The 17,328-nt window shown below is 37.0% G+C and overlaps 1 protein-coding gene across 1 annotated transcript in view; it reads right to left on the bottom strand.

Moving 5' to 3' along the window:
* Window positions 1–17,328, bottom strand: part of PIK3C2G (phosphatidylinositol-4-phosphate 3-kinase catalytic subunit type 2 gamma) — a 262,575-nt gene that overhangs the window by 63,044 nt on the left and 182,203 nt on the right. The window contains exons 23-25 of the mRNA XM_026035575.1: window positions 16,491–16,620; window positions 14,254–14,390; window positions 9,811–9,980 (exon numbers count right to left, since the gene is read on the bottom strand). Of these exons, the coding sequence (XP_025891360.1) occupies window positions 9,811–9,980; window positions 14,254–14,390; window positions 16,491–16,620 (437 nt within the window). The remainder of the gene's footprint in view (window positions 1–9,810; window positions 9,981–14,253; window positions 14,391–16,490; window positions 16,621–17,328) is intronic.

Raw genomic sequence — 17,328 nt, 5'->3', positions numbered from 1 at the left:
CCTTAACTTCTTTAAAACCATTTAGGCTGAGTCAACAGTGACAGACAGTATTCATCATGACTATATGGATTTTTGATGTATCTGGTAAAATAGGAAAAGCTTTAAGGGAGTGTTGACACCTTTGAATGCTGACAGCTTTCCCTCTACAGCACAAGGGAAAAGCTTATTAAAAAACACATATATACACACACACATACGCACACAGGCAGACATACACTGACTACAAGTGCTTCTAGCTAAATGAAGATATCTAATCACTGTAATCATATCTATATATTTGTAGACTCAGAAAAAAAAACATGAGCAAGCATATCATTTGCATATATTAAAGAATTAGTTTTAAAAACTGCAGTAACATTTCTCTGAAGTATCTGCAGTCATAAAAAATAGATAAAAAATCTAGTCAATCTCTCTGCTTACGAAGACAAGATCCACAATAACCATGCTTCTGAGAAGCTTATGTAGCCTATTCTCAAAGACTCCTACTGGTGGAGTTAAGAAATTTCTGCTCCAGTATCTCTACTAACAGATTTTTTTTTCTTAATGCCTAATCTAACTTCGGTGTGGTTTCAGTCTAGCAATTCTTGTTCTTTGCTAAGTGAACATGAAGATTCTGTCTTCCTCAAAACCTCTAATTCAATTGCAGACTGTTTTGTTGTCTTTCCTCAATCTTTTGTAGACATTTTTTTTTCAGTCTTTTCTCACATATCCTGTTTTCTGGATGTCTGATAATTTTAATTACTTTTCTCTGGACTCCTTGCAATTGGTCTTTTCTGATATAAAACATTGAAAGTATTCCAGCTGAGGTTTTACCAGTGTCACATGAAGCAAAAGGATTTCTTCACATTTCATGTTTTCCTAATATAATACTCCACTCAGCTTCTGGTCTAATATAACCTCAGAGCTCTTTCTGAAAAATTACCTACAACTGCTAGTCTTGACTTTCAACATGATCATAAAATTCTTATGATAGATGTCTACTACTAAATTAAAAAATACACTCTCAACCCTGTCATACTGGTTGATAAAAAAATATGGAAAGATATCTGTCGCAAAACAAAGACCAAAGGTATACCATTTGGTATACCTTCCATTTTCACACAGATATACAAATAAACACTTCTTCAAAAAATGGTTCTACAAGCAGTTTGGCACTTTCTAATAGTTTTATCTAGATAGTGCCTTCCTGACTGATGACAATGCTATTTATGAAAAAAACAAGGGTTCTAAGGATGTATTAACTTACATCAAGTTTTATGACATCTACTTCTTCTTTTCTATTTGATAAAACTATCTTCTACTGGAAAGAATAACCACTCAGCAGAGTGATTGCTTTAGGAGAACTCTATAGTGCTTAGTTTCTTGTGATGATTATTATAGGAGATTGTAATTTCTTGAGAAAGCATAGGATCTAAATGATGTAAATAAATTTTAAAAGTCACCTCATAAGAGAACAGTAGATCTCAGCTTTGCTTAAAATATAAATATTTTGCTCCTTGAACTCAAAAACAATTTTGCCCTCGACTTTAATGAAGATTGTTATATCATCTACATTATTCCTGGATATTCCTCGCAATGATACTTTTAGTTGATTTTTCTCTTTCTTTTACTGAAGAAAGCTTGTAAACAGTTCCATAGATCTGTATCTACTCACAAAACCAGGAAAATCCCCTCACTATTCCCCCTCTCACTGTCTAAACAAACTGACAGTCTGCATTTCGATTGCCAGATAGTAATTACAATGCTTTATAAAGGAGTAGGAGAGATAAACAAATTAATAATTTCTTTAAACAGTTTCCCACAAAACTAGAATTATTTATCCTGTAGGGTTTACCCTGAATTCTATTTTGGATAGATTTTATTTCCAGTAACAGACAGATGGAGACTTCCTTGGCAAAGTAGGGAACTCATGACTAAACTTCAAGGCAAAAAGGACATATATCGGACTGGCTACAAGAAGGAATAAAGACACTGCCTAGGCATACAGAAATGGTGTTAGGAAAGCCAAAGCTCAGCTAGGGTTAAAAAAATGGCAAGCGACATCGAGAGCAACAAGGAGTTTATTGATACCTTAACAGTAAAAGAATCTCTAAGGATCCTGAACTCCACCACCTCATGGTCATTGCAGCCAAAGCTGTACCCAGTCTTCATACATGTGACCAGTTTTGCATGAGCATGATTTTGCATGTGACCAGTTTGTAAGCATGTGGTCTAGCAAAACAACTCTCCTCATCGATCTCCTCATCACCTGAGTCCATAGCACATTCTATAAACTTCCCACATGTCTTGTGCCCTGCTATGTTGCCCTTTGATAGACATAAGAGCAGTTCAAGTCTTTCATGAAAACCAGGGCCTATAAAAATAAGGCTTCTGGAAGCCTTATTGTGAAGCAGGGCTCTTCTTCTTTCTGATCAAACAGTCTTTAATACTCACTATAACATTGTCCATGTTGAGCTGCCGTCTAATCCTGTCCTACCAGCTTTCAGCTTGCTTATCAGCCATCTTTACTTAGAGCTGTAGGCATTTCTTCTGAAAGGGCAAGCCCCATCTTCCCAGACCATCCATCCTAAAGAGACACATGTAAACAGCTGTTGCAGGATTCCAGGTGTGCAAGCTATCTCACCATGTTTATGTGATCTCAATGAGATCCAGCATAGAAATGTTCATGAATTCCTGAGTAGCCTTGACTTAGGTAAACTACTGGGCTTGCACCTAATATTTTGACCTCGTTCTTCAACCAAATAATCATCAATAAAGTCCTTATCATATAGCATGGTTTTAATTCACTCTTTTTTTTTCCCCATTTCTACTTCTTTTTGAGATACCTACTGCAAGAAAATATTTATAGCTCTAAATTCAAAATCTCATTTCTGATTACAGTTTTCACATTATTTTTACATTCAGATCTATCTTTAGAGGCAGGAACATCAAACTGAAAGGAATCTCCTGGATTCTTTAGGCAGCTGAGTACACGCCTTAAACTGTTATAGTCTCATTTACTCATTAAGTTAGCACTTCAATGTTCATTAAGTTAGACCCTCAATGTAAGCTTTCCAGAAAAATCATTTCAATAGATCCATTCTCTGTTTTGATCATTAGTAAAAGAAATATTTCATGTATTAGATTGGCATGTTCTAGAAGATTTAACTGTGCTTGACTGTGTCTGTCAATAATTGAGTTAGCTATATCAAGATTTAATCATACTTAACAGCTATGATGGAAAGCAAGCTATAATCTTCATCTTGACTAAAGACTGATCCATCGCTCAGTTGGTATTTAGTTTCCCCACGAAAGGCGAGCGATGATAACTATTTATTCATGGCTCTTCACCAGTGCAAAATACTAGGGAATGTGATCTAAACAAAACTCCTTTCACTGTGGGTTAAGTAAAGTTAGTGAGTTAATAAATCATGGAGATTTGACTATGTGTGGCCCAATAGGATTACTATGCCAAGTGACAATATAGCTAACACAGATATTGATCGCTGTTATGGTCTTTAGTGTAGACCTAGAATGTGTTGCTACAGGGATTCAACTGGAACCTTATCTTGTAACAAGAAAATTGGCTATTGACATACAATGGGAAAGTTCAAACCATTATGAGAAACCTGTTGATGGCTTCCATACTGATTTTGTTGCCATTGTCTCTACAGTGATCACTAGTTTATGCTGCAATCTCACCACAGAATTTATTCACTTATATCATGGAATTTCACTTATTTGTACAGACACTGCTTGTACAGCAAATCCAATAATGATCATCTCTCCAAGAAGAAGTATTCTGCTCTAAGACGTTACATGTCAGTTTCATATATCTGACATATACATGTCAGTTTCTGCATCTTATATTGACTGTGCCTGGCTCAGACTAACTTCTGGGCTTCAAGTCAGGATCTTACCTCCAAATAGAGTCACCAGCTTCCAGGCTACAAATAATTTTAAGGAAGTTTAAAGCCTTTATTTACTTAAAATAATTTACATTTGGTAGCTTGCAACTGAAAGTGATGTATACAGTTTTCCTGTTGCCTTACATCATTTTGTAAACTATAACATTTTGGAAGTATAAGAATTTATTACTATTTTGTTAAAATAGGTGAGAGTTGATGTGATTGCAGCAATTTCTCTTTGTGACAAAGATCATCTGACAATTACTTTCGGTCTTTTGGTGTTTAATTGATCCTCAGCAGGGTCAAATACTTTAAAACTCAGACATATAAGATATGTTAAACTGAACAGGTGGGCTTGTATCACCTACCTACCAATTATTCAGCTAATAAGTTTTAAGTGCCTATGTGAAAAAAACAGTGGCAGACGGTTGAAGACAGTTTTCTATATCAGCGCACAAAACAGAGATAAACCTACTCAAAAGCACAGAAATTCCTTAGGACAGAAGAGGAAATTCTACTTATATTAAATACATTAGTATTCTTTCCAGTTAAGGATGAAGGGCAAAGAGGTTGAAGAACAATCAGAAAAAGATATCAATACCAAGCAGCAGATACTAATTTAAAAGTGCTTGATGTATATAGACTCTGTTAAAAGGACAGGTCCTCCTTGAATATAAAAACAGTATGTGTGGAAAGGTTTTGAAGAAAGACATGATATAAAACATGTTTTTAATGGGAGCAGGAAAAATAGAAAGTATATGTCTCTGAAAAGGATAGCAAATTAGATCACATATTCAAAGTGGACAGTGAACATAGCATCTTTTTCCCTTTCATTTCTGTTTTATTGTTAAAACTTCTTGTCTCTAGAGTCATCTTCTATAAAAATCCACAGAGTGACTGAGAGAAAGAGGAAAGGGCAGAGGAGAGAAAGAACTCTCACAGGGAGAAGGATAATATGAAGTTAAGTAAGTCATATGAAGTAAATCTCCCAAAGTGGAGGAAATTCCACTGGCAACTCCAAAGGCATCACATAATATCTTCAGCCCGAATAACTCTTAACAAGAATACATAATAATTCCTTCAAGAAAGCAACAGTTCTTGAAGACTGGAAAACAGTTAATATCATGCTTCAAGGAAAATATAAGACAACAAGGAAACTGAGAACTATGGAAGAAGGCAACTGAGATCCAGGGAATTCAACTGAATAGAATACAGAATAACACCATTTGATAAATAAAACTGGATAGGGTCAAACCAGTACAGCCATGTATGAGAAAAATGGATCTTCTCATAACTGTTTGGCTACTTTGAAAAGCATAATAAATAAAATCAAATAAAATAAAGGATGCTAAGTGGGCACTGAACACAATTTTCTCTGATTTCGAAAAGTTTTAGATGAATCCCATCCACATGAGACTAGGACAGAAAACAAATAACCAATGGTGAAGGGAAATCTCTCGTCCAGACTTAATAACTAGAGAAGTCATCAAAATAGAAACAATAAACACTCTTTAAAGTGGAGGAAAATCATAGTCTATGAAACTGAGCACTAGAACTGTGCTGCTCTGATTATTTTTAGAGTTGACTGGTGCCTCTGCTGTTTAATCTGAGGCAATTAGATATACCTGATTTTCAGAAGTGATGGACATCTTTCCTCATAAATTCAAACCTCTCTAGGCCCTGTCAATTTCAAGGTGACATTGTTTCATCCAAAAGTAGAACACTCACCAAAATGCAGGTTCAGTTGATGCGAAGGATATGATTAGTTTTAAACATCTGTATAATCTTATTAAGCCATTGGGCCTACCATGCTGCTTAAAGTTATGAAATTAAATCTTTGCAGGTTTTCAGACAGAGATTTTTGAAGGGTGACATACACCAAGTGTGAAGGTGGATGGTGACATGACTTCATATAAACTATAATTCACTTCAATTATGCTGGAAGAAGAAATTTAGCATGTAAAAATGAGGCAATTAATAGGCATACTCATAGATTTCTAATGAAAAAGAAAATTTTCAACAGGTAAAACAGACTAGTTAAAAGCAATGCTTTTCATGTACAAATTTAGAAAATGAAAAAGTGGTTATGTGTTAATTTCTTTTTATTAATTACTGTACTTAGACTTCTTTGAGAAGTTCTGTAAATAAAGAAATAAAATGAAAAGAAAAAAAAGTTAAATGTGAAATTCTTAGATTCTTATCTTCCTTCTTCTCCATGCTTTCCCATATTTTAATAGAGAATAAAAAGGAAAATGTTCAAAGCATGTACATGCAATTTACTTTTCCCCATTACCTGACTGTATGCCAGCGTTACCATTTCTGAAAGAAACAGTTGAAAAGAAATACATTTTTTCAGAGTAACACTTTAGAGAGACAGTGACACTTAAGTTATTAATGCTAAAATTGAGAAGTTAAAAAGAGGCACTTTTCTTATTTTCCTACATGCTTAGATTTTTCTTAAGTGCTTCTTTCTACAGGAAAACACTAACACAGGAAGAAAGTGTGGGAAACACTGTTTTCCCATATTTATTTCCTGCAAAAAAAAAAAAGGAATTTCCCAGTGGAATAGTTAGGCTGCCTCTCGCAATTAGCTGTGCAGATGAAAACCAACTTAGAAGATTTCACGTCTGGGAAAACCACATCAACATGCAAGATTAGTTTGGCAAAAAGACAAGTAGGTCCCCATGATTCAGGTCAAGGAAAATAAAGTCCAGTGACTGTTGTGAATAAGTAGGATGATTGCTTCAATTCTTGTCATCAGATTTCAGACTATGTAATATGGACAGGAAAAATATAGATAATGGCACTGGAAATGACTGGCACTGGACAGGAAGAAACTGCTAAATTTAGGATTAGTTCAGTTAGTACAGTATTTAGATAAATCTCTTACAAAACTGACGAAACCATGGAAGGTGCAACCATGAGCAGACACCTATGGTAGCATTTGATCACTGCCGTTGCTGCCATAGGATTACTTGGCTAACACTCCACCTATTTTCACAGAAGTGAGCCCCATACAACTGCCAATGAATACTCAATAGTCAAAGAACTGCAGGGTCATATGAAGCTAAGTGATAAATAATTCTTCAGACAGTTTGAAATGTACTTCTGGAAATCACTGCTTTAGGCGAATTTGGGGTCAAATGCTGTGGATGGCTTATCGAATGGAAGAAGTATAATTTTATCACCACTAACAAAACAGAGCTAATAAGAGAAAAAAAAGATAAGGAAATCTCACTCTTCAGTAGAAAAGTTCCCTGTGAGACTTCAGAAATAATTTTCCTCCCAAACACTGTTATTACAGCATTCACTAGATAAATCATATGTTTCCTTTGAACATTTCTCCTCAAAATGGTTCTCGACCCAGCTCCTCGACCAGTGTAAAGATTATTACTACCACTTCTTAACATATTCAGTGCACTGTGAAGGTACATGGCACTGAAAAAGACAGGAAATTACTGATGTCTCATCCCTCTCCAATCAGTAAGAGCTGAGCTACTGTTTCCACCTTGGGATCAAAACTGAATAGATTTGCTGGACACTGTTTAAAGAAGAGGGTAGGTAACTAATGAGTTAACTAATGTCTTATCAGCATATTATACCGTCATGAACGCAGAAATTTGTGTGTCTGCCTGAATTATATCAGCTTCAAAGGGCTCCTTTCTTTTCAGACTATTCTGTAGAAAGAAGTACATTCCAGGCATGACAATGTGTTTTCCTCAAAGCTGCTGGGTATCTTTTCCCTTACCTAAATGAGAAAGAAATAGCTCCCTATATGGAGTATTGGGAAGTGCCCATCCTTATGAAGCTGCATAGGGAATAAGAGTTTGTTATTAGCAAAAAGCACGCACTGAGAAAAGAAAAAGGACAGCTCTGTCAGGAGAAACTGAACTTGGGAAAGCTATGGCCATTATAAACACTACAAGTGAGGACTCTTTTTCATTAATTCATCTGAGTTGCTTGCCTAAAAAAAGAATTAAATAGCTGCTTTATGATGTGTGTAAAGATCGGTTATATGTATGGAGATTTCTATCGGATGCTATATTAATTTTACAAACTAACTATAGAACTTCACAAGGATGTATTCAGTGTCTACTATAAAATCCCTCAAGGGTCAGTGCATATAATTCTAAGGTTCTGAAAGCATTCTGCAGGAGTGTAGAGAACTCAAATAAAAATCTACTATAAGGAGCTGTTAAAAAACAGAGGCTAAAAATGTATGAAGGATTTGCTAAGAGTGGACACCAATAGCACTGAGAATTTCAGATTTTGAGAGCCTGAAATTTGTTGTAAGTAAGTAGAAACGCAATATCCCTACATTTCTATGGTACAAATAGTGTTGCATTTCTTGAAGACGCATACAGCTTTTAAGAAGTACAGTCCCTTATCTTGTAGCTGCTCAGTCACATGTAGGTATGGGGAAATCAACTAATGTCCTTTGATGTTTACAATCTACAGAAAGTGTGAGTCCTAGTTTGGCTATGGAACTTTATAGAAGTATAAGGGAGCTAAGTGAAGTGCCTAAAATATATTATCATTGTATTTTGCTGTTAAAGTAAAGCAATATACTGCATAGAGAATCATGAAAAAAATGCCTGTGTTTATGGAAAGGCCTGTGTCCTCCAAGTCATTTTCATAGAATTAATAAGAAGATGTAGTATCACTGAATTATAATACAGTAAAATTAGAGGCTGTTATTAGTTCTCCTACATAATTTCTGTTTAAGTTTGGATGCTGTGCCTCCCACTATATTCAGCTGGTCATATCTTGCACTCCCACTAGATAATTCTCCCCTCACACAAAATTCCTGCTCAAGAAAATTCTAGTTAAGAGACTAGAAGGAGCTTTGCTGATGGGAGGCATCATTCGATTTAATGTGAGCAGGAGTATCTTTTTATGACTCTGTTCTGCATTATTCCGTCCACGGCAAATAAGTAGGATTAAGGGAGAATATCCTGAATGATTGACAATAATTCTGAGCACTGCAACTAGATCTTTTGACTGCCTGGCTTAGAACTGCTTATTAGCCCCATCAGCTTCTCTCCTATCAATACCCCCACACTGTTATTTCTGTCTAACACTAAGATTGTCTAAAATAGTCAAAGACTAGCTTAAAAAAAAAGGAAAAAAAAAGGCATGATTAATTTAAACTGATTCATTCTGGGACTAATTTTGGAAATTATTAGGAAACATGGAGGAAAAACCCACACCACTCATTTTGTCAGTACTTGGAATTACTTATTTGTTGTCTGCACCACTCTTAACATTTTCCTCGTGTTTTGTGTGTACTGACATGACCCTAGCTATATCAACTCTATTCTAATTCATTCCTTGATAAAATGCTCACAATATGAACGAGAATATGTGGTTATTCTCAGCATTTTACCTATCTATATCATGGGATAACGATGTTACGGAAAAGGCATAGTCTTGCTTAAGCAAAACCACGTATTTACAAAATAAATGCTGACCTCACTGTGGATGTATGTAAAACTTGAAAAATCATAAAGAGGTTGCAATTTCACCAATGAGGGAGAGTACTATTGGTCTATTTGCAAAATGTGGTCTCTGAAGATGGCAACAAAGTCATTAATTAGCTGCAGCAATGTTTTTGCAACTTGCATCTGAGAAAGACATGAGAATTCTTTTGGCACAGGCCAACCCTTACTAATTCTGGTCACTACAGAACTGAATCTACTTCAAACTGCTGACCTAAAAAGAACTCAGATTTTCTTAGACTGAAATGGGGATATCCAATACCTCATTTTAATTTCTCTTCCAGTCATTCCTATATTCTTTGAAGGGAAGTTCTGGAAGAAAAAAATGCTTGATCTCATTTATATTTTTCATGGGTGTTGATAAGGCTGTGAAATTTTCAGAACAATGTTTAAAGCTTATGATATGTGTTACTATAGATACCAACCTTCTTATGCTTCCAAATGTCTGTGCGTGACCTAAAAATCTTCCAAAATCTATATGGAACATATGTCCAGCACTTGTCAGCATTATGTTGTCATTGTGTCGATCACAGACTCCCAGGATGAAGGTAACAACACACCAGCCAGCACAGGAATAGAAGAAATTCCTTATTGCCTGGTTAGTAAATAGAAAACATTTAGTGGAAATACAAAGCAATACACTTTGTGATACTAAGAAGAAAACCCTAAGCTGTGAATCCTACAATGACTATGCACATAGCTAAAATTTATGGATATAAGTGTCATATGTTTTATATTCAGACAAGTAATAAACAAATTCAAAGGTTTGATGCAGCTACGGTTTTATTCATGGTGTTTTCAACTTGTGGTTTCTACACAGAGTCCTGTGAACAATGTCTAAGGTGAAAGGTACCTAAACAAAACAAGCTCCTTGTCCGGAAACTGATGTTTTCATTATTTGCTTTGTATGCATTTATATTGTAAAAAACAGTGCCCAGGTCCAAAAATCAGAAGAGATGGAAATCAATTAATTCTATCATTTGCATTGCAGTGAAAGCCAGATATTTTCCATAGTTCTTCTGAACCAACACGGGTCTCTTTTTCTTCAGAACTCAATTGCCTTTTCCAAATTCCAAATAATGAAGCCCTACAATAAGCCAGCCCAAAGAATTCAAGTCGATTTTACAGAAATGAACACAAACTAAGAAAGATTAAATCATTTTTTGATCAAAATATGCACGAATCTGAGTATGGGATCAAACCTAATGTTATGCAGAGAGATCCAAGAGAGCGAGTAATCCAAAAACAGTCTAGCTGTACCATAGCTTTCTATCTGGTCTAATATAACCTGCTCTTCTGCTATACTATTTAACATGGGGTGGATATGTATTTCCACATCAAGTCTGCTTCTTGTGCCTAGGCTGGCTTGTTCAGATCTATTTCAGGAATCTATTTACGGACCACAACACTCTTGCACAATAACGAGCCCATGGTGTATGTAGGAAAAATTGTAAGCTAATGATCTTTTCATTAGATATTTCCTCACAGGCTGAGTCCAAATGTTTTGCTGACTTCAGGAGGAAGCATTTAAGAACTGCAAGGTCTCATAAGAGAGGAATCTACCCAATGTCTTTTGCAACATCCTCTCATTTTCAGTATCCTCTCATAGAAGAGAATTATTATTGATCCAAATAATGATGAGTCTTGTACTCCAAAACATAAGGAATTACAACTGTTGCTTTTTTTTTTTTTTTTTTTTTTTTTAATTCTTTGCTGCTACAGTTTAAGTCATAAATACAATTCTTATTCAAAAGTCTGAATCTTCCATAAATCTCAATCACAAAGTGATTCATTTATATAGAAACCAAAACAGGCCTAATTTTCAATTATTTTGGTTTTGGACAAAACCTACATTAATTAAGTTAAATAACTATTTAGGTAGTTTGGTTTTCCCTGAAGTTGCAGGGTGCTACATGCAACTGTTGATAGTGATGACAGAATTAATGGAGTACTTAGCCTATAGCACAAGAGCCTAACTGAACTGCTTACACACTAGATGACCTTGGATAAAGCATTAATCTTTCCATGATTTTGTTCATCCAACTGTAAAATAAGGATATTAGAACTTATTCTGCATGAGATTTTGAGAACCTGCAGTTCTACAGATATATCAGATACAGTATTATCTGAGTAAAAAGTTATTAGAGAGTTAAAGAAATAGGTTAATTCAGCAGTGAATGGGGCTGATTGTGTTTTATATTTAAAAAAGAGAGAGATAATGAGTAGCAATTCATTTTATAACATTCGACATATATGTTACTTCTTACAAACAGTAAGCAGCAAGAAGATCATGTTTTCAGTCAATAATTTATAGCTATCTATTCAACTGAAATGTTGGCTCTATTTTTACCATAATACTGTTGCCTTCATTCTTATAATTAATACTGTAAATATATAAATTTGTAAAACAGAATTTTATATTCAAAGTGTCTTTGAATCAAGATCATACATTAGAAATCTGAGTGGTCATACTGAAAATGTGGATCAACAAGCACTCACAGAATAACAATAGTGACATTAAAGTTCGTTAAACATAATTCATAGAATCATAGAATCATAGAATGCCCAAGGTTGGAAGGGACCTCAGAGGTCATCAAGTCCAACCCCCCTGCTCACGCAGGGTCACCTAGAGCACGTGGCACAGGGCTGCATCCAAGCGGGTTTTAAAGATCTCCAAAGAAGGAGACTCCACAACCTCTCTGGGCAGCTTGTTCCAGTGCTTTGTCACCCTCACAGTGAAGAAATGCTTCCTTAAGTTCCTGTGGAACTTCCGATGCTTCAGTTTGAAGCCATTTCCTCTAGTCCTATCCCTGCCCACCACTGAAAAGAGGCCACCCCCCTCCTCCTCACTGCCTCCCTTGAGGTATTTATATACGCTGATCAGGTCCCCCCTCAGCCTCCTCTTCTCCAGGCTGAACAGGCCCAGCTCTCTCAGCCTTTGCTCATATGGCAGATGTTCCAGGCCTCTGATCATCCTGGGAGCCCTGTGCTGGACTCTCTCCAGCAGCTCCACATCCCTCTTGTACTGGGGAGCTCAGAACTGGACACAGTACTCCAGATGTGGCCTCACCAGGGCTGAGTAGAGGGGGATGATCACTTCCCTCGACCTGCTGGAGACGCTTTTCTTAATGCACCCCAGGATCCTGTTGGCCTTCTTGGCCACCAGGGCACACTGCTGCCTCATGGTCAACTTGTCGTCCACCATGACACCCAGGTCCCTCTCTGCGGGACTGCTCTCCAGCAGGTCCACCCCTAATCTGTACTGGTGTCCAGGGTTATTCCTCCCCAAGTGCAGGACCCTGCACTTGCCCTTGTTGATCCTCATGAGGTTTCTCGCCGCCCAGTCCTCCAGTCTGTCCAGGTCCCTCTGGATGGCAGCACAGCCCTCAGGGCTATCAGCTACTCCACCCAGTTTGGTATCATCAGCAAACTTGCTGAGGGAGCACTCCAGCCCTTCATCCAGGTCGTTAATGAATAAGTTGAACAGGACCGGACCAAGAACTGACCCCTGGGGGACACCACTAAGTACAGGCCTCCAGCTGGACTCCGCACCATTGACAACCACTCTCTGCACCCTGCCATCGAGCCAATTCCTAATCCACCTCCCCGACCACTCATCTATCCCACACCTTCAGAGCTTGCCCAGGAGGATGCTGTGAGGGACAGTGTCAAAAGCCTTGCTGAAGTCCAGATAGACCACATCTACCACTCTGCCCTCATCTATCCAGCTAGATATTCCTTCATAGAAGGTGATCAGGTTAGTCAAGCACGATTTCCCCCTGGTGAATCCATGCTGGCTACTCCTGAGCACCTTYTTCTSCTCCATGTGTCTGGAGAGAGCAGACAGGATGAGCTGCTCCATCACTTTCCCGGGGATGGAGGTGAGGCTCACCGGCCTGTAGTTACTCGGGTCCTCCTTCTTGCCTTTTTTGAAGACCGGAGTGATGTTGGCTTTCTTCCAGTCYTCCRRCACCTCMYCCGTTCTCCAGGACCTTCGAAAGATGATGGCGAGCGGCTCGGCTAGGACATTTGCCAGTTCCCGCAACACTCTGGGGTGCATCCCATCAGGGCCCATGGATTTGTGGATTCTATTATGCTATAGAGTTATCTCTCTGATAATCAATACTGACAAAAGCACCTATTTTTTCCAGGGTGGTAAATATTCAAAACTCCCCTTTATGATTTATTTAAAATTCTAGCTGGTAACATACTGTGGAGACAGAAAAGGGTTCAAAAATTGACCTCTTGACATAACCATTAAGGTTTTGCATGGACTTGCTCAATCAAATGAGCAAGATAATGAATGGAAGTGGTTCCTTTCAAAGGAAACTCTCTGATTTTGCAGATAAAACCTCTCAATTTCTTGATATATGTGTAATGTGAGGTTGCAAAAAACCAGCTACTTTACATGGGATCCCATATGTGATGCAACAAGCATACCATATCACACGAATAGGTAGTTTCAATAAAATATAGCTTCTAAAACTGGATATCAATACAAGCATTTCCAAATACAGGAAAGCCATTGAGACTTTGCATGAACTATATATATAAGAAAGGTTTTAGCCAACTAGACAAAAACATTAAATGCATTTGGATTCAATATGTACCTTTTACTCCAGCTACTTTTTACTTCACCATCTTTCAAAACATCTCTATGACACATCGTTACAGAAAATGTACTAAAATGCACCTGATCCAGCATAGTATCTCCGTAAAAGCAGGGTAACATTTAAGGCAATTCCCTAGCTTAGATGCACGTGGCTGTCCTGAGTCCAAATCACTATATTTTGCTGCTTATTGTCATTAGGTTTCTTTTTCCTTGTGGTAAAACATGGAATGTATAATACAGTTCATTATATTGTTACCTCCTGGTAACTTGATTCCAAAGGATGGTGATGACAGAACCATTTTTTAATTGTGTTTTCTTTCAGTGGTCCAATCAATCCAGACTTCCTGTGGATCTTGGCTAGTGTGGTAGCATCTGGCACCATCTGTACCAATCCTAATCAGACAGAAAAGAGCTCACATAAAAAGCCTGCAACTTCAAAAAGATACGATGAGCGTCAGTGCTTGCCATATACAGTTGGATCATTCCATGTAGAAAAAAATGCTTAGAAGCCTAAAAGGTAATAAATTCAATAGGGAAGATAAATAAGATTTTTTTTTCGTTTTCTTGGAAAACAAAACAAAACAAAAAAAAAAAAAAAACAAAGGACATAATCAAATTTAGAAGTGGCAATTCCATGAGTGATAAATAAAAATGTAACCATACTGTGGGCATAACTCCATCAAGGTACCACCAAGGTCAATGACTTAATAAGATTCAATATGGTTAGAACACAAATTCAAACAATAAAAATATATTAAAAGCAAAATCATATCTTTACTATTAAATATAAAATTATTTCATATGTGTTTGTTGTCAAGAATGCTTTTTTTTTTTTTTTTTTAAATAGTGTATGATGCTGATCAAAGTTGGGAAAAAAATACTAGGAAATTAGTCTGATCCGAGATGACATATACTGGGCCCTCAAAATGCAGGCAGAATCCTGCATTTTTCAAGGCTTCACTTGAATTCTATGCCTCTAATACACATAGTTAATTTCCCAATTTTGGAACAGAAACCCATCTTCCCAGCCTTCCATCACTGTCCATGCTGTGCATAACCCCCAGTATATCATGCTGCATTTCTGCATTACGGGAAAGGTCCTCTCTAGCAATTTCAACTGGTCCCATGATAATACTATGCCTGGAAGAGCAACACCCTACCAGTGCCCCTCATCTGCTTTCCACATTTCTGATCTGCTTGATTCTTTCAAGTGATTCCCATGCTCACAGGAGTACCTGACTGCCCCCTCCCACCCTAGAGCTGCATGGAAAAGGTTGCTCATGGAGCAAATCATGGGCCCAAGACTTGAAAGACCTGGGTATATGAGTCTACCTGAGCACAACTGTCCTGTATGACTACAGGCACATCACTTCTTAACCATTTTACCTTTAATCACTAGATGCAAACCCAAAATACCAGAATTACTTTCACACATATAGAAAGACACTGTGAGGAAAAAAACCTGTCAGAAGAAAAACATTGCTCTGCTATTAAGGCATGGAAAGCAACAGATTGTCAGTTGAAGAATATTATTTCCAGATGTTCCCCCATCTTAGTAAAATGGAATTTTAGTATATCAGAGAGACTATAATACTATTTTCAGAAATAATATTCTTCTGTTATTTGCATTTGAAGCAGACCCCCTCAGGCTTTGACTCCCATCTCTACAAACAAGGGAGGAGTCTTTTTCAGGTCGCATTAACTACTGTCATGTACTGCCATTTATTCTTCCTCCTACCTCCTCTTGATCTCATTTTCTCTCAATTTCTCTGCTTTGTATCTCAGAAAGCAAAAGATTTTTTTTTTTTTTTGTACGACAGGTAATCTGGATACATCAGGCTTCAGTCGGTGCTAGGATTATTTTTAGTAAAAGATTCGGAGAGTCAGTAAAAGGAAAAAAAGGTGAGCTTATTGCTGTCAGTAAATTTCTTCAGCAAGCAATTGGCATCCCTGCTATAGCTTTGTTATAACAACAATACAACACAGAAATAAAGCTTTCAGATGAGTCAGGCCTGCCCTTAGCAGCATTACTCACAAGAGTAACATTTCAAAATCAAGACTGCAAGGTTGTTATTACTTGTCTACATATATTTTCTGTAGTCACATCTATCCAGATTCAGTTAAACATCTAAGTGGAATCATTGTGGATCACAAACTTTAGGAGCTATGAACACTTTACTCCAAAGCTCTTCTTTTGATATGTGATGCTATTTTTAAAAATTTGATGCCAGTTAAAGAGGTTGAGAGTTTTGGAAAATCCTACTCTCAGGTGCTATAAAATTCAGTGAGTTTGCTTGTACTTCTTCTGGACAGGAAAAATGAGTGAATAAAATGAACTTTCATGTGAATGTAAAATTCAGAACTGAAATTCTGAGATTTCTTTACACTTTAAGAGAGAAGATAAATTAGACACCCATAAAGACAAAGGCTGAAGAGAAGAATATTGCATACCACTACTTACATGAGAAATGGACCTTTTTAATCTACACTGACCTTGGCCTTTTCCTGTAGATAAACATCTATATACGATCATTTGCATATCCAGTCCCTCTTGGAGCCAAATGCTGTCCATGACACGAATAATCTGCAGAACGAGCATATCCTGACGTAGATCATCCCCCATCTGTGAAAATTGCAAAAGAAATCCAAGTTTCTCCTTGAATCCTGCACAGAGATAACTTCCTATTTCTTTTGGATTTTTTCCCACACCAAAATAGCTACATTGGCTTTACAGTAAATCCCTTCTGTTTTTCTTCAGAGTTGCTACTTATCTTTCTCTGTTATGAAGAGGACAGAATGGATGGCACACAGAGGCAGCAAGAATTTTGACTACCACAGAAATGGTAACAATTTCTGATTAAATGCAGCCTTTCTGCTTATTATTCCAGTGCAATTATTAGAGTTTGAAAATTTAATCCAGAGGTAGGATCCTAATTTATTTACATTTTAAAGTGCATTTGGTTGCATTTTAAAGAGATAGCATTTTGCCTAACATTAACCTTCAAAATTTTGTATTTGCAGCAAGCTGAAACGGAAATCTTATCATGAATTTAAATTTTAGCCATGACATGATTCATATTCAGCTTCCAACAGTCATGCAGTGCTGACCACTCTCCCTACGGAGTCAGTTAAACAACAATCTGAGTGAAATCAGGCTTTAATTGTAGCCACAAGATGTAATGAAGAGATTATCTTTAACCATGACAGGGTAAATGGCCTGTGAAACCAAAAATCCTGCTTTTTGTTCTCCTCCCCGGCCCCCTTCTGTCTAAAATACATGTGGCTTTTGATGGTGTTTTTAAGCTTTCTTTCAGAAAGTCCTTCATTAATT

The sequence above is a fragment of the Nothoprocta perdicaria genome, unplaced genomic scaffold (assembly GCF_003342845.1).
Source record: "Nothoprocta perdicaria isolate Ctin4 unplaced genomic scaffold, notPer1 scaffold_161, whole genome shotgun sequence".
Lineage (NCBI taxonomy): Eukaryota > Metazoa > Chordata > Aves > Tinamiformes > Tinamidae > Nothoprocta > Nothoprocta perdicaria.
This window is presented reverse-complemented; position numbering and strand designations above follow the sequence as displayed.